The sequence below is a fragment of the Fukomys damarensis genome, unplaced genomic scaffold, assembly GCF_012274545.1.
Source record: "Fukomys damarensis isolate Sample0158 unplaced genomic scaffold, DMR_v1.0_HiC HiC_scaffold_39, whole genome shotgun sequence".
In the NCBI taxonomy this organism is placed as follows: Eukaryota; Metazoa; Chordata; class Mammalia; order Rodentia; family Bathyergidae; genus Fukomys; species Fukomys damarensis.
In genome coordinates, this window is record NW_022900951.1 from 105767158 (window position 1) to 105786054 (window position 18897).

At 37.2% G+C, this 18897-nt stretch overlaps 1 protein-coding gene across 4 annotated transcripts in view; it reads left to right on the forward strand.

Moving 5' to 3' along the window:
• The window catches only part of Ocrl (OCRL inositol polyphosphate-5-phosphatase), a 53507-nt gene that overhangs the window by 8273 nt on the left and 26337 nt on the right, over nucleotides 1–18897 (forward strand). For all 4 annotated transcript variants that reach the window (XM_033760216.1, XM_033760217.1, XM_033760219.1 and 1 more), the window contains exons 3-12: nucleotides 2057–2095; nucleotides 10108–10218; nucleotides 10633–10722; nucleotides 11387–11507; nucleotides 11592–11753; nucleotides 13183–13284; nucleotides 13818–13932; nucleotides 15546–15662; nucleotides 15763–15950; nucleotides 18630–18741. In XM_033760216.1, the coding sequence (XP_033616107.1) occupies nucleotides 2057–2095; nucleotides 10108–10218; nucleotides 10633–10722; nucleotides 11387–11507; nucleotides 11592–11753; nucleotides 13183–13284; nucleotides 13818–13932; nucleotides 15546–15662; nucleotides 15763–15950; nucleotides 18630–18741 (1157 nt within the window). The remainder of the gene's footprint in view (nucleotides 1–2056; nucleotides 2096–10107; nucleotides 10219–10632; nucleotides 10723–11386; nucleotides 11508–11591; nucleotides 11754–13182; nucleotides 13285–13817; nucleotides 13933–15545; nucleotides 15663–15762; nucleotides 15951–18629; nucleotides 18742–18897) is intronic.

An 18897-nucleotide genomic window follows, 5' to 3' on the forward strand; every position in this document is an offset into this window, starting at 1 on the left:
ATATATGATGATACCTGCATGTAAGACAGATGTATTAAACAAAACACCTGCATAACATAATAAATTTGCTGTGGTCACCTTGCTTTTCAAGTTGTAGCCCTACACAAAACGGAAAAGCCAAAGGATATACCTTAAAATTAGTATCTTATTAGCTTTTTAACTTTTTTTTACTAGTTCTAGAGTCTCTCTCACCCTGTTTCTCTTAGTATTATTTTTAGTAAGAAATAGTCAATTGTTAGGTTGTAGAGTTGCTTCTTAGGACCCTGAAAATTTGTGCATGCACACTCTGCACTTCTCTGACAAAATGAAAAGTTAACATCTTTGAGTTTTCCCTTCCTTTCTGTTTCCAGACCTGTGCATCTATTTGGAAAACTGTCTGCAAATGCTCAGGTTTTATAGAATTAAATGATACTAAATAATAGTGGTGAATGTATAATACTTATATCCTGATATCCTGTTTAGTTCACCATACTAGTAATAGTATTGAGATACATTCTAATATTAGGCAGCTTTGTTCCTTACCATTTGCTTCTGTTCTACCTGAATAATGGAGTCAAATATACTATCCAGTCTTGTGAGGGAGCTAGAAAAGTTTGAGACTACACCATCCTAAGAAGTAAGTACCCAGGATTCATTTGGCCAAGAGAGCAGGAGCTGTTGGTCAAACCTACAGAAATCAGAGAGGAAAAGGTAGATTGGGTCTAGGAACAAAATACCTGACATCTACAAATTAAACTGGGGACAAGAAAGGAAGTCTAGAAAAGACATCAAGAAAAAAGAGGACTGTGGACTTGCAAACTGTTTCTTTTTTTCATTGACACAATTGTAAATATTTTGTGAGATACAGTATGATAATTCACATGTATACATTGTATAATGATCAAATAAGAGTAATTAGCATTTTTGTGCTGGGAACTTTTAAACTTATAGTTTAAGTTTTATGGTAAATTATTGTAAACTATGGTCACCGTGGTATGCTGTAGAGCACTACAACTGTACTTTGGTACCTGTTATCCAACCTCTCTCTATCCTCTCTTCCCCCTACCCTTCCTAGCCTATAGTGACCACTGTTCTGTGTACTTCTATGAGATCAACATTTTGGCTCCTACACATAAGTGAGAATGTGTGGTATTTGTCCTCTTGTGCTAGGCTTGTTTCACTTAATATAATGACCTCTAGCTCCATCTATGTTGCCACAAATGACAAGATAGAGTTCTTTTTATGGATAAGTAAAATTTCATTGTTATGTAGTATACATTTTTCTTTATCCATAACATCCCTCTGTGACACCTTGGTTGATTCTATACATTCACTATTGTGACTAGTGCTGCATTGAAACATAAAAGTATGTTTTATGCATCTTGTTGGTTGTGATAGATCTTGGGCTCACAGGTGTTAATTGAAGCCAGAAGGCAAAGAATTTCAGATATACTCTGCTACTCTGCTATGGTACAGGATGGGGTAGAGGTAATGAGATCAATGGGAAATTTTCAGTCTAGATCTGAGTTGAGAAAGTAATTCACCTCTGGGCATTCCTGGTCACTTCCTTGGCTTGCTGTAAGAAGTATCTAAAGGACACAGTTAGATTATATTATATCAGTATGTTGTAGTTGAGGGGAATTAACTTGCCTGCACTTGAATTAACATGTTGTTATGTTCCCTGCTGTTTGTAGTTCCTTGATTTACTTTGAGGCGTTCCATTTGCTTACTTGTTCAGTTTATTGTTCTCTAAGTTGAGTTGCTCATAGTCTTTAGAACTAGCACTACTAAAATCCTTTTTTTAAAAAAAATGCTAAACAAAAAACAAAGAATTTTTAAATGTGTTCTAAAACCAAGGAGTAGTCGTGACTGAAAGAATTAGTTGTTGAGCTGGGCGTGGTGGTGTGCACCTGTAATCCCAGCACTCAGAAGGCTAAGGCAGGAGGATTGCCACCAGTTTAAGGGCAGCCTGAATTACAGAGAGAGACCCTATCTCAAAAAAATATGTACTTCTTTTGGTTGTAACTAATAGTTTTCATTTCCCTCATCCTGTTCTCTCTTTTTTTTTTCCTTTCAGAAGCAGAAGAAACTCTTTTGATTGACATTGCTTCAAATAGTGAGTATCTTTCTGAATGGAGTTTCATTCAACAAGTATTTACATGAATACTCAGTTTATTCATTTTGTATTTTACCATCTACTGTAATTTCCATTTTCATAAGGCAGCCATACAAATGAACATTGTCCATAAATATTTAGGCTAAGCCTAAGAAAAAGCAGGTAGTTGGTAAGAACCTTGGTAAAAATTGAAAATATCTATTTTTCTAATGCTGAACTTTGAACCATCATTATTATTCCTGTCAGTTAAATAATTGCTGTGGAACTGATAACTGTATGAAGGGTTAGTAAAATGTTTAAAGCACTTAAGGTTTAGAGGTGTGTTTTTTGATGTTTTTTAACTGATGTTTTATGCTTTTTTCTGTTTTTATTTTTTCATAGTAAATCATAATGTTTTCAGTTGTTTATCACCTTATTTTAGGAGGCTGCCTGGTCGTGCAGGCATTCTTTTTCCTTTTAAAGATAGTTTTGATCTTTTATTTAATCTTCGTCTCTATCAAAGGGAACATGATCTTTTGTTTCACTGTTTCTGTTCTTTCATTTTTATCTGTTTGAAACAAATCATTGACTTTCTGTGCAAGCTGTTCTTTATCATCTAATTGTACTGTGTTATGCAGAGGAGAAAATGGGCACTTGGCTGCTACTGTGACTACTGTGTGGTTGCTATGGAAAAGAGTATCTGACCACATGAATCTAAATCGGATTGCCTTATCTCTTGGTTGAGCGCTTAGATGAGTGAGATTTGGCACTTACCTTGGGGCTGCTGGTTGTACATAATTATGTTTAGATGCAGTCCTTCCCCTTGGCACTATTAATTTGTTATGAATGGTTTATGTTGGCTTTTTCTAGTTTGGGTTTTATTGTCCTTTTCTTTAATTATTGATTTTAAAATCCTAAGAACTGCTCCTGAAGTGCTAATCTAGCTGCTGGCTTCTGTTGCAGATACCTAAGAGAGAAAATAACTCAATATCTTTGTCTTACTGAGCTTAGACAGAAGAAGACAAAAACTAAAAGAAAGGAAAAGAATTCTGCAATAACTGACATCACTGTTGAAATAAGATACTGAAATGTTCAGTTCTTCATGTAAAAAGCTATTCAATCCAAAGTTGAAAAGTTAAACTGAGCAGAGCCTTTTCTCTTATACACACTGAATCTGTGTATAAGTTTTATTATCATTTTGCCTATATAGAAGTTAGTCATGTTTTTAACTTACTGAATCATGAGAGGAAATAGTTGAGTGACCATTTATAAAATCCTTTGTTATCTCTCCTTATTTAGTAATGCATTTCATACATAAATCTATAGAACATACAATATGTTGTTGGAAGGGAACCCTAGGCTTATCAGGCAGGCCTGACTTTAGTGTAAACATGTATTTTCGCACTATATGAATATTGGTATTAAGCACTTTTTAAATAATTTTTTTTAATTTTAGTGTTATGGAGTGGAGATGTAGCTCAGTGGCAGTGCGCTTGCCTAGTATGCTCAAAGCCCTGAGCTCTGTCCCCAGTACCACAAAAAAGTGTCTGATTATAGAGTTAATACTTATGTATAATTTATAAAGTCAGAAAAATTTAAAGTATCAAATTAAAATTACTCTTGTAGAGATCACTGCTGTGGCTAACAACTTCATATATTTTCTTCTAGTCTTTTATTTATATCTTTATGTAATTGAGATCCTTATATAGCGTTTTTGTTGTTTTTGTGGATGGGGGGTTGTTGGGTGTGTGTGTGTGTTTTGTCGGGGCAGGGGGTTGGGAAATTGAACCCATGGCCTTATGTGCTAAGCATATGTTTTACCACTGAGCTGTACTTTCAGCCCTTTGTATATATTTTTTATCTTGCATTTTCATTTAATATATATTATGACATTTTTCCTTTGTGATTTAAACTTATTTTAAAATATTTTTTGAGGAACCAATATTTCACTAAAGCTACATGCCAAATTTTATTAAATTAATTTCTTTATGAAATTAAATAACTGTCAAGGCACATGGTACATCTATCTATCAAGCCTTCCTTAAAGATCCCTCTTATAAACTCTGTGCTGTAAAATTTTGCAGTTTTTCATTTATGTCATTTTTAGGTTAATAATTTTATGGTGGATTATATTTGCCTTTATTGTGAGTTTAATTTTATCTTCCAATTGCTTATTATACTACTGTACAGAACAGTGAATGAGTATTTATATTTATATTTTATCTAACTACTTCATTGCAATTTATTTTAGTAGTTTTTGCCATTTTATTCTTTCATTTTGGTAGGCTACCTTGCTTATCTGCAAATAATAATTTTGTCTCTTAATATCTATTAGTTTTGCTTCATGTATCATTATACCCATGGAAATTTTGGGACCAGTATTAAATGATTATGATGATCCTTGGTTCCTGATTTCAGTGAGAATGCCTCAGGGTATAGTTAAGGACATGTGTGCCTGTTGTTTAGATAGATATTTTTAAAAATTTTTCAAAAACCACGTTAAGAAACTGCATTTATTCACATTTGTGTGTTCATTGAAATCATGATTTTACACTGAATTTTGTTAAATGTCTTTTTGTTATTTATGAAGATAGTTATATTTTTTCCTTATATTTTTCTGACTTATTGATAGACTATAGAACACTAATTTCTTTATATCACTTTCCCTAATTCATTTATTATTCAACAAATAATTGTTGAGTGCCTCCTATTTGTCAGGTATGGTTGGAAACACTGAAGATCATTAGAGGAGCAGCATAGTTAATGTTGCTGCTCTTGCTTTGATTCTTGCTTCTGTACCATTTGGTATAAGAGCTACATAGATGCCTACAGTTCATTAATTCATATGCCAGATACTATGCTAGGTTCTAGGGTTATAGCAGAAATTAATGCACTTTTGGTACTTTATGGATTGTAATGTAGGAAACAGACTTTAATCTGATAAGGTACAAATACATAAATGCAGTTTTGATAAATACTATCAAGAATTAGCACAAAAGTTTATGAGCAGTAACTAAGTTAGGCAAGGTGGTGAGGGAAGGCCTCTTTGAAGAAGTGGCATTAAAGTTAACATTCGGGGTATAAATAAGAGACAGTTGAAGGCAGAAGAGAGAAGAGTATTTCAGCGAAAGTAATTACAAGCTCCAAGTTGAGAATTATTTTGACTGTGCAATAAAAGAACACCAGGGTACATGTAAAAGAGCTTGAGCACCAAAGCAAGACAGGCTAGGACCAGATCCAATAGAATCTTGTAAGCCATGGTATTATATTTTTAAAAAGTAGAAGAGAATGAAAGACTTTATGCTGAGGTATTATCATTTTCATGGAAGCAGGAAGACTAGTTAGGAAGCTGTTTCAATAATATCTGTATGGTGATAATAGAAATGGGGAGAAGTGGACAAATTTGAGATATATGTAGAGGTAAATAAAAACAGTAGGAGTTGGTCTGGATATAGGGACTGAAAGGAAGAGAAGTATCAAGAATACTAGATTTCTGACATGAATGTGGATGATGGTACTATTGCATAAATACCTTGCCAAAGGAATGAGTTTTCCTTTGAGAGAGTATCAGGCACTGGGTTTTAGGTGTATGGGGATTTCTTTGAGACACTTGAGTGTAGATAATAAGTTGGCAACTGAAGTTTAGAAAAAAGGTTTGGGCCACTGGCATATAAATTAGATTTAAAACCATGAGACATAATGTGATTGCGGATATAGTTCTGCTATCTAATGCAGCAGCCTCTAGCTACATGAGTCTCTTTATATTAATTAAAATAAAATTAGAAATTCAGTTCCTTAGTTGCAGGACTCACATTTCAAAGTGTTCATTAGCCACATATGGCTTTTGGTTACCATACTGGATGACACATCTGTAGAACATGCCCATCTTTACAGAAATTCCTAATGAACAATGCTGCTATAGAATAAAAATGATTTAGGATTGAACTCAAAGAACTCTTAATTCTTAAAGGTTAGATGAAAAAAGAGATACCTCAAGGGGCCTTAAAACTTAGTGAACACGGACAAATTAGATGAGTAGAGTATCATAGAAGCCTTTGAGAGAGATTATTCTAAGCAGTGATCAACTTCTGGTTTCTACTGATAGTTTTAATACAGTGGTTAAAGAGTATCCATTGTATTTACCAGTATGAAGGTTGTTGGTGACCTTAAAGCAATTATAAGGGTGGTGAGCGTAGAAGTCTTCCTGGAACGAAAAGAAAGATGGGAGAAGAGCAGGAAGTGACTGTGTCTTTTAAAGAAGCTTGACTGTGGTGGTAAAGGAGATTACAGATGTGGACTAGAGTTGGAGGGATATATGGGGTTCAGGAAGGTGTTCATTTTTCAAATGGGAAAGGTTTGGAATATGGTTTCATCCTAATGTGTAGGAGCCTGTGAAAGAGATTTTAAAGGTGTGAGGGTCTTTCTCAGGAGTGGTTATAAGTATAAGATTGCTGAGAGGACTGGAGGAATTCAAAGTGAAGATGGTCTTGATAAGAGGAATCTTCTTTGTATCACATGGGGGAAAAAGAAGATGGGAACAAATACAAGTAGGTTTCCATGCAATTGCTTCATTTATCTCTGAAGTATGAGGCAAAGCAGTCTGCTTGGAACAAGAGGGCATGAAAAGAGATGGATCCAATGTCTGAGAAACAAGACTACAAATGAGAAAGTATCAAAATAGTTCTTCCAATAGTAGGAAACTTGTCAATCATGGAAACTGATTGCTTCTTAGGATAGCGGGCTTAGTTGAGGTTGACAAGGAAGACTTTATAGTGATAGCAAATTCATTCTCTGTGTGTGTGTGTGTGTGTGTGTGTGTGCGTGTGTGTGTGTGAAAACACATCTTCTGCTTGCTCAGGTACTATAAGTATAGAAAAGGCAATTAGTTGGATTTCTGATTGTTGGAATTTAACCAAGTAGGTACCATGGGAGACCAGCGGTGAAGCAGTTGTGTTTTGTTTTTTTTTTCAAGAGTGTAAATGTGGCATCTGTCTGAGAAAAGGGGAAGTGAAAGCAGGAGGGAGCTGATGGATAATGAGAAAGTGGAGGAATCAATGGGCTGGAGGTTCCCATGAGGTAAAGGAATGATTACAACAGAGATAATGAACAAGTAAGTTAGGATAATAGGTCAGTGTGAGATGTTTGAATTAGAGGTTTGTGAGGTGGTGGTGTTTCTATGATGAAAACAACTGCAGGATATGACCGAGAGTCCTAGTAGGGACCAAGTTAAGTGGTCACTGAGGTAAAGTGCAAAAGTCATTGGATGAGAAAGGTGAAAGTGTTGATTGGGTTTTCTGTAGTAATTTTAAAGGACCAAAAATGATGGCAGAGTTTGAGTGCAAAGGAAGCCTTATGTGTTAGGTATTGAATCCTGATTGTGAGGTTTCTGGTTTCTAGAAGGATGGTAGATTGTCTCATAGAAAAAGAAAAGGAAGAAGATGGTATGGACCTATGGGTAAACCTCAAAGGAGCAAATTTTTTTTCCTGAGAGGGGAGGGGAGAGAATTGTCTAGAAGTGGTATTAGAACAAGGATGGTCACCAACCTTAAATTCTATCAGGTATAAGCCAGGCATCGTGGTGCTCCTGTTGTCCTAGCACTCAAAACACTGAGACAGGAGAATTTCTTGATCCTAGGAGTTTGGCACCAGCCTGGGCAACACAGAGTTCTCTCTCTCTCTCTCTCTCTCTCTCTCTCTCTCTCTCTCTCTCTCGGGCACAATGGCACACTTGTGTAATCCCAGGTACTCAGGAGGGTGAGGCAACAGGATCGCAAGTTCCTGGTGGTTTAAGCAACTTAGGAAAACTGTCTCAAAATGAAAATAAAAAGGGTTGAGACTAGCTCAGTGTTACAGTGCCCCTGGGTTCAGTCCCCGGTACAATACTGCCAAAAAGATGGGATGGGTGGGGTCTCAAAACATAAATGCTGTCAGATGTGAGAAAATAGCCTCCATTAAGAGGACTGCAAGGGAAGTGCCTCTTACAGGGACTCACCAGTCAGTTTGCAGTTGACTGATTTTCATGCTGGACTGCATACTAGAATTGCCTGGGGAGTATTTCAAAAGCTACCAGGGCTGGGGATTTAGCTCAGTGGTTCTGCCGCCTGCCTTGCAAGCTCAAGAAACTGAGTTCATCCCCGGTACCCCCCCCCCAAAAGCTACCAGTGCCTTGGCTTCACCCATGGAGATTCTGCTTTAATTGCTTTGGGATAGAGCTCAGATGTCAGTATTTTTAAAAAGTGCCTCTGGTGATTGTATTGCATCCATACGTGAGAACTACTGAGAGGTACAGGGAAATGTTCCAATGAAATGGAGAATGCAATAGTGTTGCTGATCACAGAAAGTCAAAGGGTTTGGTAGGGAGGAGAATAGAAGGTTGGGAAAATGTGTCCACTTTTCCAAGCAACATGGGGAAAGCACATCCAATGTTATTTTCTAAGTAATTTCCAGAATTTTCTAGCTATTAAATGGGCCAGTTTTATGTTTGCTAAAATGTATCTTTCCAGATTGTGGGATAAAGAATACATGTTCATGTTCTAAATTTCTATCAGATTGAAACTGCTCCTGTTTAACTACTTCAAATATAAGTTATATAAATTATCTGAGAAAGGGAGGGTTTGTTATGCCCTGAAGGAGTTTTGCCCTGTATCTTTCAGACTGCTTTCCCATGCCTAATTGACACTTTATTCAGTTTCTCTCCTTTGTTTTCATCCTTACCCTTGGTACCCTCATTCATTCTTATCTCTGATCTACTTGGTTGCCTGCTTTCACATGTTTTTTTTTCCTCCATTTGAATCTTTTCTTCTGATCAGTAATGTTATTTTCCTTTCTGTAATTTGTTCTATAAAGATACAAACAACAAAAAATGCAAAGGACAAAAAGAGAGCCAGGGGTACAGAAGTAGATGTCCACTATAAGGAAACTAGAATGTTCATTTCACTTTCTCAAGTGTGGAAGAGTGTACCTCAACAGTCATTTATTAAGTGATTCTGTGAAGTCTGACAAGGATGTCACCAGGAAAGTGACCAGTCAATACAGGACTGGTTTATCTGGGGCTTTTTCAGTGTCAGTGTTGAAAGTTTTGAGTTGTAGGAAGCCTATGACTGCAACTCCAAGACAATTGGTCACCTAGACCACGGAAAATATTAGGAGACCTGTATGTGTAACTTGCCTCTTGCAAGCACCCCTTACGGAGCTTATAGTTTCCAGGGGCAAGGAAAAGCAACATATATAATCAGTTGGAATAGGAATATAAATAAATACATTGATTTCCTAAACCACCATATCCAAAGAGTTGATTAATACGGTAACTGTGGGGCATCAGAAAAGGAGAGACAGTATATTATACTTGTAAAACATTAAAACCCTAGGTAACTTTGCTCCTAATTCTGGTATTTTTCAATTGGCTGTTCTTGAACCAAACCTGCCTTGGACATGGATCACTACATTGCTCTTGCAAGTTTATTCCAGGCCTACATTTTTCACGTGAGGTCATGAAGTTTAGGTGCTTATCCGGGTACTTCAATCTCACTATTTTCTTTTTTCATTTATAAATTTAATCTGAACTCAGGAACAACCATGCTACTTCCTTTATTCCCTTCATGTTTCACATACTCTTACTCTGTGATCTGGATTTAAAATGGTAGCGAATTACAGCCTGAGGATAAGAGGGGTGTGACTGGAGAATTGTATCTTTTGCTGGAATTTGGAGGTCCCTGCATTGACATCTGAGAGATAGATGAGAACACAGGAAACCAACTTTATAGTATGTAGTATGTCTATCACTAGATCAGGCTGCTTATTGACACAAGTTATCAGTCCTAATACTTCTATCTTCCCTTAGGGTTCCCTTTCTGCTTTACCCCCTTTCTGCCACCACCGTACCAAATGCCTTATTCTTGTCCGCCTGAGTCCTCTATGAGAGTACTAGAATACTTGTGGTCTGGACCTTCTCATAACCTGCTACATGGAGAATATGATTCCAATAAAACATTGCATCCCATAGATATACATTCATGGATTTCATTTCTTTTTAGGTGGCTGCAAAATTCGAGTTCAGGGGGACTGGAGTAGAGAGCGCCGTTTTGAAATCCCTGATGAGGAGCACTGTCTGAAGTTCCTCTCAGAGGTCCTTGCTGCTCAGGAAGGTAACTCAAGACTCAACAGTTTTCTTCTACTCTTTCAGTGGAAGTAAAATTCTAACATACTGATTCAGAAATTAGCAAATCACCTCACCCCCTGGGCCCTGATAGCTGATATTTTTCTTCAGAAATATACCTGTGGATAAGGTTAGATAGAGAGCAAGTCTGTCCAGCTTTAAGGGCACTGAGCCAATTTCCAGAATGTTTAATGCATGCCCTGCAGTTTACCTCAGACTATAATCCTCCTCTTACCCCCAGATGACCCCAAAGCTGCCCTTATTTTCTTCATCTCTTCCACTGTTTTCAAGAATACTGCTGGCCCTTGCATTTAAGAAGTATTAAATGAATGGCTTTTGGTTATGGTGAATTCCATTCCGTGCCAGGTTCCACAGTTTCTGACCATGACTCTTATCTTTCCAGCTCAGTCACAGCATCTTGTTCCAGAGCAGAAAGACTCATCCAGCTGGTATCAGAAATTAGACACCAAGGACAAACCTTCTGTTTTTTCAGGTACTGAAAGGACTCTTGTCAGTGGTTACTGTGATCATTTTAAACTCAGTAAATTTTATTAGGCCAGATGAGATGATGTGGATTAAAGCCAAAGTCAGATACAATCTCCTGTGGAGTGGCTTTACAGAGTCCATAGCCACTGACTTAGGTTCACTCTTTATCCTCTCTGTAGTATAACAGCTTTTCAGGAACCAGCTTAGCAAAATGGTAAAAAGTAGAGTCCAGAGCCAAACAGCCTGGATTTGAATCTCAAGTCTGGGGCTCACTAGTTATATGATCTTGGCCAAGTTACCCAACAACTCCGAACTTCTATTCTTTTTCTGCTGCATGGGGACATTTTAATAATACCTACCTCTTGAGGTTTTTGTGATTATTATGGGAAATAATGATATAATGCCTTACTGTCAACCATGCATTGTGCTAAGTCTTTAATAAATACCAGCTACTCTTAGTCAGATTCCAGATTACTGTAAACTCGTTAGTGTTCAGTGCTGCAGGCATGAATGTGCTTCTTCCCCTAATCTAAGTAATTACTACCCTTATAGTACCTTTCTGTTTGGTAATACTGCCAAGCGAATCATGATCAAATCTAAGTCCTGACCACCCTGGCTATGTTGAATGTTAGATTTTCTCCCTCTTTGACTGTGGGTTCTCTGTCCTTCAGGGCTTCTTGGATTTGAGGATAATTTTTCATCTATGAATTTGGACAAGAAAATAAATTCACAAAATCAGCCTACAGGGATCCACCGGGAACCCCCTCCACCACCTCCATCTGTGAATAGAATGTAAGTCCTGTATTGCAAACTATTTTCCCTGTAGGAGACTTATATTTTAGGAATTTATCCTTGAATTTGTCCTTTCCTTGCTAGGCTTCCACGTGAAAAAGAAACTTCTAATAAGGAACAGCCTAAAGTGACCAACACCATGCGGAAGCTCTTTGTGCCAAATACTCAGTCTGGAACACGAGAGGGTCTCATCAAACATATCCTGGCAAAGCGTGAGAAAGAATATGTCAACATTCAGAATTTCAAGTTAGTCTCTTTTCTCCTTCCTGAATCTAAAAAATTATGTATAACAGACAATGACGTTTTTATATTTAAGGTATTAGCTTCATTAAGAGTCAAAGCATAACTGGGCGTGGTGGCATAGGCCTGTAATCGCAGCACGCCAGACACTGAGACAGGAGGATCGCCATGAGTTCAAGGCCAGCCTGAACTACATAGTGAGTTCAAAACCAGCCTGAACTACATAGTAAGGCCCAAACTCAAAGATAAATAAATAAATAAATAAAATAAGAATCAAAGTATAATCACAAAAGGAATAGTCATCTGATGCAAGCCCTTGTCTTTGCGCTGCTCAACAGCATGCAAATCGAAAATAATGAAGATCTTACACTATCCCCTGGAGTTTTCTAACTACTAATAGCACCCCGTTCCTACTAATGTTTCTGTCTGCTCTTAGGAAACTAAATCAAGCTCACATACACGAGAGAATTATCCCTAGTACATTCCATATGAAAGTGTGTTTAACTGTCTGGCCATCTGAAATTTCTTCCAGGCAATATGGGAAAATTAAGGTCCACCATTATGACTAAATCTTAACTTACTTAGTTTGATAAGTTAACTAAAGAAAGTTTCATCCAATCCTCTTGATTTGAAGGTCTGTTTTGGATTTTCTCTCTCTCTCCCTCCCCCCCCCCCCCCATTTTTCATTTCCCCTTTATTTGCTAATATGCTCTTTTCCAGACCTGGTATATGTAGTATATGGGGACTGTGATGTGGTGTGACATGCATCCCCAGTGTGTGATATGACAACATTTTTCTTTGTTATTTATTATCAGAATATACCCTTTTATTCCAAGATTCCAGTCCCATCTGCTATCCCGTCATGCTTCCTTTATTCTAATTCAGTCATAACTGTGTCCCTAGTTCCTCTGGTTCCTCATATTCCACAAGATGGTTATATTTGTATGCAAACAGTTAAAACAGTCATGAATTTTCCCTTCTGCTATCTCCCTTAGTACTATATCTGCCACATCAAAATTTCCTACACAAATGTCCTTGTAATCCTTCGGGAGGTGAGTTTTTGGATTCAACTCTGGCTCCTTACTTGAACAACTATCCATATTAGTCTAGCTTGCAGCATGAAGATAACTCTTTCCATTTATAAGCTCTACCTTCAAGTATGAGTTTGGAGTTGAATTGGATGGGAATGTGGTAAAACAATTCACTTTGTGTTTTTTAAATAGAGACTTGGTTCCTTTCTGTGGTTCACTTAATGTATAACTGAGAGAAAAAGAGCCCACTGTCTGTGTACTACAAGTAAATTTCTTATGTATATGTCAAAATACTTTGAAGAATTGTGGGGGCTTCTTATGAACAATCCCTTGTGTAGAAATGACAAGACTTCTGTTTATACTTGGTCTTTGTTTTCAAATTATTTTTTGATGTTACATGTTAGATTTTTCGTTGGAACTTGGAATGTGAATGGCCAATCTCCAGATAGTGGATTAGAACCTTGGCTCAACTGTGATCCGAATCCCCCTGATATCTACTGCATTGGGTAACACTTCTTGAACTTCTTTTGGCTTTATGTTTGGTGTTAGTTTACATGACATTTTGCCTTTCTTCTTAAAAAAAAACTGCTTAGAGACCACCATGGACTATTTATAAAAGTTAATTTGTGGGTCAAATTTGTAAGATCAGAATGGAACAGATATCCAACATGGTATAAGGAAGCATCTAGTGCTTTCAAAACCCACAAAAAACTATACTTTTCATACAAACTGAGACTTGCAGTCCGTTCTAAGAGTGAATATCCCTAGGTCATAAGAGCAAAGCTGTACTATTCAACATTATAAGAGGTTTTTATCTTTTGTATTACCTATGAATATACTGGTGGGATTCTTTAGAAAACTACTTGTCCTTACTGATAACCTAGGTCAACAGAGCAGTTCCATACAATTTAATCTCTCTCCTAATTCTTCCTTTCTTTTTTTTTTTTTTGGTCTAGTATCTCAGCAGATGGGACAGGAGGCAGCAAGAGATAATTACGGCATGTGTATAGATCCCATATGTGTTTTGTTTTCCTCTTAGATTCCAAGAGCTAGACCTGAGCACAGAAGCCTTTTTCTACTTTGAATCTGTAAAAGAACAAGAATGGTCCATGGCTGTCGAGAAGGGTTTGCATTCCAAAGCCAAGTATAAGAAAGTAAGCCACATTTAATTTTTTTTAGTATATGACTAAATAGAACTCACTGGAAGTTATTCCATTATTTGTAACTCGTTCCAAAAGAATGGTTTAATTGAATTTTCCGTATGTGTAATACTGGGATAGGGCAGACTAATCCTTCGTACTTATTTCCTAGGAAAAAAAATTCCCTAAGTTTTCTGATCCTATAGTTCAGTTGATTAGCTTGTAGGAGAAAAAAACTGTACTCCTGTCATTAATTAATGCAAAATAATTATATATAGGGTAACTGATTTGTGCAATAAAAGTTCTAGATTGAAATTGTTCCCTGAAATGGTCAAAATTAGATGTTTTACACAAAAGCAGTGTGAAGCATGTGAGTACATAGGGTATGGTTTAAAATTAGAATGAGAATAGAAGGTCTGATGGAATTTAAGTTCTAAACTTGATTATAGGTCAAGAGTAGAGTTGACTTTAGCAAGATGGTCCAATTTGTTGGCTTTTTTTGTTTTGTTTTGTTAGTTTCTTGGTTTTTTGAGACAGGGTCTCACTGTGTAGTTCAGGTTGGCCTTGGACTCACTATGTAGCTCAGGCTGACCTCAAACTCCCAGTGATCCTCCTGCCTCAGCCTCCTGAGTACTGGGATTACAGACATGAGCCACAACACCCAGCTCAATTTGTTGGTCTTTAGATGTCATGTGTCAGAGGCATTTAGCTACTCGAGTTATTTTCATGACAGGGCTGCCATATTAAGCTCTTTAAAAGGAGTAATCGGACGTGTAAATACCGAATAGTTTCCCTGGTGTGAATAATCTGCAATAATGCATAAGATCCTAATAAGATTACTGACATTTAGAAATGGGAAGGAGCTAAAGGTGTAGGGAAGGTGGGATGGGTAGGGGAAGGGTAATAAAGGAAAAGAAAAAAATGTGAGATAATGAAAAGATGAAAATAAAGTGTTTGTAGATGGGGAAGGGAAGAGGGGGTGAAGGGAGGGCAGGGGTAAGGGAAAAAATGAGAATCAAGACTTGTCATGTAGAGGTACAAGATCCCAACAATGAATGTAACTGTACTGTATCCCTAAAATGTACCAATAAACTCAATTAAAGCTGAAAAAAATCAAAAAATAAAAATAAAAGGAGTAATCTGAATGATTTTCCTTTAAATCTTTTAACAGTTAAGGTCGGTAATGTAACTCCTGAAGATATTATTTCTCCCATATAGGTTTCTGATTAGTATATATATCAAGTCTATTTCTAGTTCTAGATCACATATTAAAAATAATCAAAGTAAAAAGGGATTGCTGTTGACAAATTTCTTAGAAAATTAGAAACCAGAAACTAGGAAAGAATAACAAAAGGAACACCTGGGCATAGTGCTTTTGCCCTGTTATTTGAACTTTTAATGTCCTCTTGATTGGCAGAAAAAATAGATTTGGATTTGTGTACTTTTAACTCTGTTGGTCAGAGCCACATTAGAGCTTCCCCCCATGAGAATTTTGGTTTTGTATTTCTGGGGTCCACTGGATTTAGATTTGAGCATTGCTATGTCATTTTGGTAGAAAAATCAGTTCTAGGAAGTTAAATATGTGGCAAGGAGTGATATCACCCTTTGTAACTCTCTGAAACTCATAGGTTCAACTAGTCCGCCTTGTTGGGATGATGCTCCTTATATTTGCCAGAAAGGATCAATATCGGTATATTCGTGATGTTGCTACAGAAACAGTTGGAACTGGGATCATGGGGAAAATGGTGAGTTACTTTGGAAATAACTGGACTATTATTTGTGGTCATGTGAAATTAAATTGATGGTTATGTGGAACTAACTGGGAATAATTATACTTGCTTACAGGGAAACAAAGGTGGGGTAGCTGTGAGATTTGTGTTTCACAACACTACCTTCTGCATTGTCAATTCCCACCTGGCTGCCCACGTAGAAGATTTTGAAAGAAGGAATCAAGATTACAAGGACATCTGTGCGAGAATGAGTTTTGTAGTCCCCAGGCAGCCCCTACCGCAACTGAACATCATGAAACATGAGTGAGTGATTCTCCTATGGCCTTTGAATAGTGAGCATAAAATGGTGAGAAACTCTAGAACTGTGAGGAAGGAGAGATTGTCATTCAGAGACTGGGGGCACAAAGAAGAGGTATTTTAGGAATAGCAGACTCATTGAGAAATTCGATTTGACAACAGAAGAAAGATTAGTTGTATTGCTAGGCGTGGTGGCACACGCCTGTAATCCCAACGCTTGGGAGGCTGAGGCAAGAGGATCACTGTGAGCTTGAGACCAGCCTGGGCTGCATAGTGAGTTCCAGGGCAGTCTCAACTACATAGTGAGACCCTGTCTCAAAAAACCAAAAAAATATATATATATTAGTTGTATTAATGAAGTGTATAGAGTAATGCCAAAAGGGTCTGTCAGTTGGAATCAGTTCTTGGTTTTTACTGTAAATTAGAAATGTTCATTGTAAATTTAATAAAAGATAAGATTAACAGAAAAAAACCTTCACTATTTCTCCTCTGCTTTCCCCAGCCTGTCCTTAACAGTTGGATGTGTATCCTAGATCTGTACTGTCCAGTATGACAGCCACTGGCCATATGTGGCTGTTGTGCACTTGAAAAAGTGGCTAGTCCAAATTGAGATATGCACTAAGCATAAGAAGTATCTTGGATTTCAAAGACTAAGGGGGAAATATAGAATATCTCAATTTGTTTAAAGGAAAAGGGGTTTATTTTGGCTCACATTTTAGTCCATAGTCAGCTGTCTGAACATCTCAATTTTTAAATGTTGATCACTTGTCAAAATAACAATTAGGATATATTGGGTTAAGTGAAATTTAGTGATGGTTTTCACTTGTTTCTTTTACTTTTTAAATGCAGCTACTAGAAAATTTAAAAGTATATTGTGACATGCATTATAATTCCATTAAAAAGTGCTGTTCTAGATAGTATGCATGTACAAATTCACACATACTTGTTGTATAAGATCATTGTCCTGTTTATTATAGATCTGTTTCCATGCCAGTGCATGCAGATTTACATTACTCTTTGGCTGTGGTTATTAAAAATAGGGGATGGCAGAGATCAGTGAAGATCAGTGAAGAATCAGACTTAATAAGGATAGAAGTAGAAATCCATTGAGGAACAGATTGAGTGGTGATAGTGATGATTTATAAAGATATTAATCTTGGTCATTGAAATTCTGACAGGCTGTTTAGAGTAAAGAGTTTGAGATGGGAATTGTAGGAAAGCAAAAGATAATTTAGAGATATTAAAATCGGCAGGGTGATCAAATAAAGAGTAGGGAAGGATAGTGATATTGGAGTGTTTGTTTATTGTCTCAGTAATTAAGGTCACATACAAGGAATGATTAAAATATACAGTGTATGTGTAAATTTTTAAATTCTTACAGTAAAAGACACATGGTTATTAATTCTCCTCAGTATATTCCCCCTTGCTTCCAGTACACTTATCCCATCATTCTTCCCACTTCCTGAAGCAGTTCCGGAAGTCCTCTTTCACGAGTGATGTAACGCGGTATGGTAAAAAATAGGGTGAATGCTCCAGGTGCCATCCAGTAGAAAGGCGGGTGCATAAAAACATAATGATGTGTCCTCATCCACTTCATTCACCTGGTCTGACATTGTACGACTTCTGGCTCTTCCACAAAGTCAAAATTACCATGAAAGGCAAACATTTAGAATCAACTCAGGACATCAAGGCAACCACAGCGGTGTAACTAAAGACCTTCAAAACAGGGTTTCCAGTACTGCCCCCAGAAAGCAGCAAGAACAGTGAGATAAATGTGTTTGAAGCAAGGAGAAGTACTGGGTAGTGGTGATGGCGGTGGGATAATGGCAATGTGTCTTTTAGTGTAATAAAGAAAAAGTAAATATTCACCATAGTTCTTGATCATACCGTCTAGAATTGTTTCATAGTATCAAAGTCAAGGCTGAACTTTTTGGTCACGGCATTGCCCTGCAGTTCCATAAATTTATTTCCTCAGGATTCTAAAATCTCATATTGCATTTGAGATTGGTACAGTTACTCACTGGAAACTTGTAATAGCTCACTGGAGAATCCATTTTGATGTGGTAATTTCAGAATCTCCCCTTGAGCACATCTTGAGGCCTGATGCTGTGATTGGGAGCAAGAATCCCATAGCATTGCTTGTCTCCTTCTTGCCTGGAACTTGTACAATAGTTCTTGTGCAGAGATAAACAGGTTGGCTACAGTGGAGAGCTCTAGGCCTAATTTTCTTAGTGGGTCCTGCCTCGGAGAGCCATCATTTAGGCCAGACAGACCTTAGTGAGAGCCTCCTGTAGAACTTCAGGACTCAGAGTGGCAGAAAACATTGAGATTCTGTCCCCCTAGAGACCTGGCAAGCAGCCAGGCAAAATTTTGAAGTTAGTCCAGCAAATAACTAAATGCTGCTCAGTTCATTAATTCCTAGGCTTCTGAATTCCATGGATACATTGTATTTCCCTTTCTTTCGTTCTTTATATATGGAGTACCTGTTTTCTGACTTATTTTATGATCTGTTGTTTCTTGGGGTATTGATAATAACTTGCTCCCAGAGGGTTACTGCTTTAAGCCCCTTGTCAGACAATGATAAATGAATCCTTATAATCTACCTATTTCTACTCTCCTCATTCTTCTCTGATTGATTTTATGCTAATTATTACTACTTCTGTTCATATATTTCTTGATCCTCAGTGTTGTCATTTGGTTGGGAGATTTGAACTATAGACTTTGCATGCCTGATGCCAATGAGGTGAAAAGTCTTATTAATAAGAATGACCTTCAGAGACTCTTAAAATTTGACCAGGTAAGTAAAGTTTCCATGGCAAAGATTGTTAGGATTTTAAGATAGATGCATGGGAGACATGTCTTACTCTAGGAAGAGGCAGAAAGATCATATTGTTTGTAAAAACAGTGTGACTACTGATGTATTGAGTAATACAAGACTTGTAGTGCTTTGATT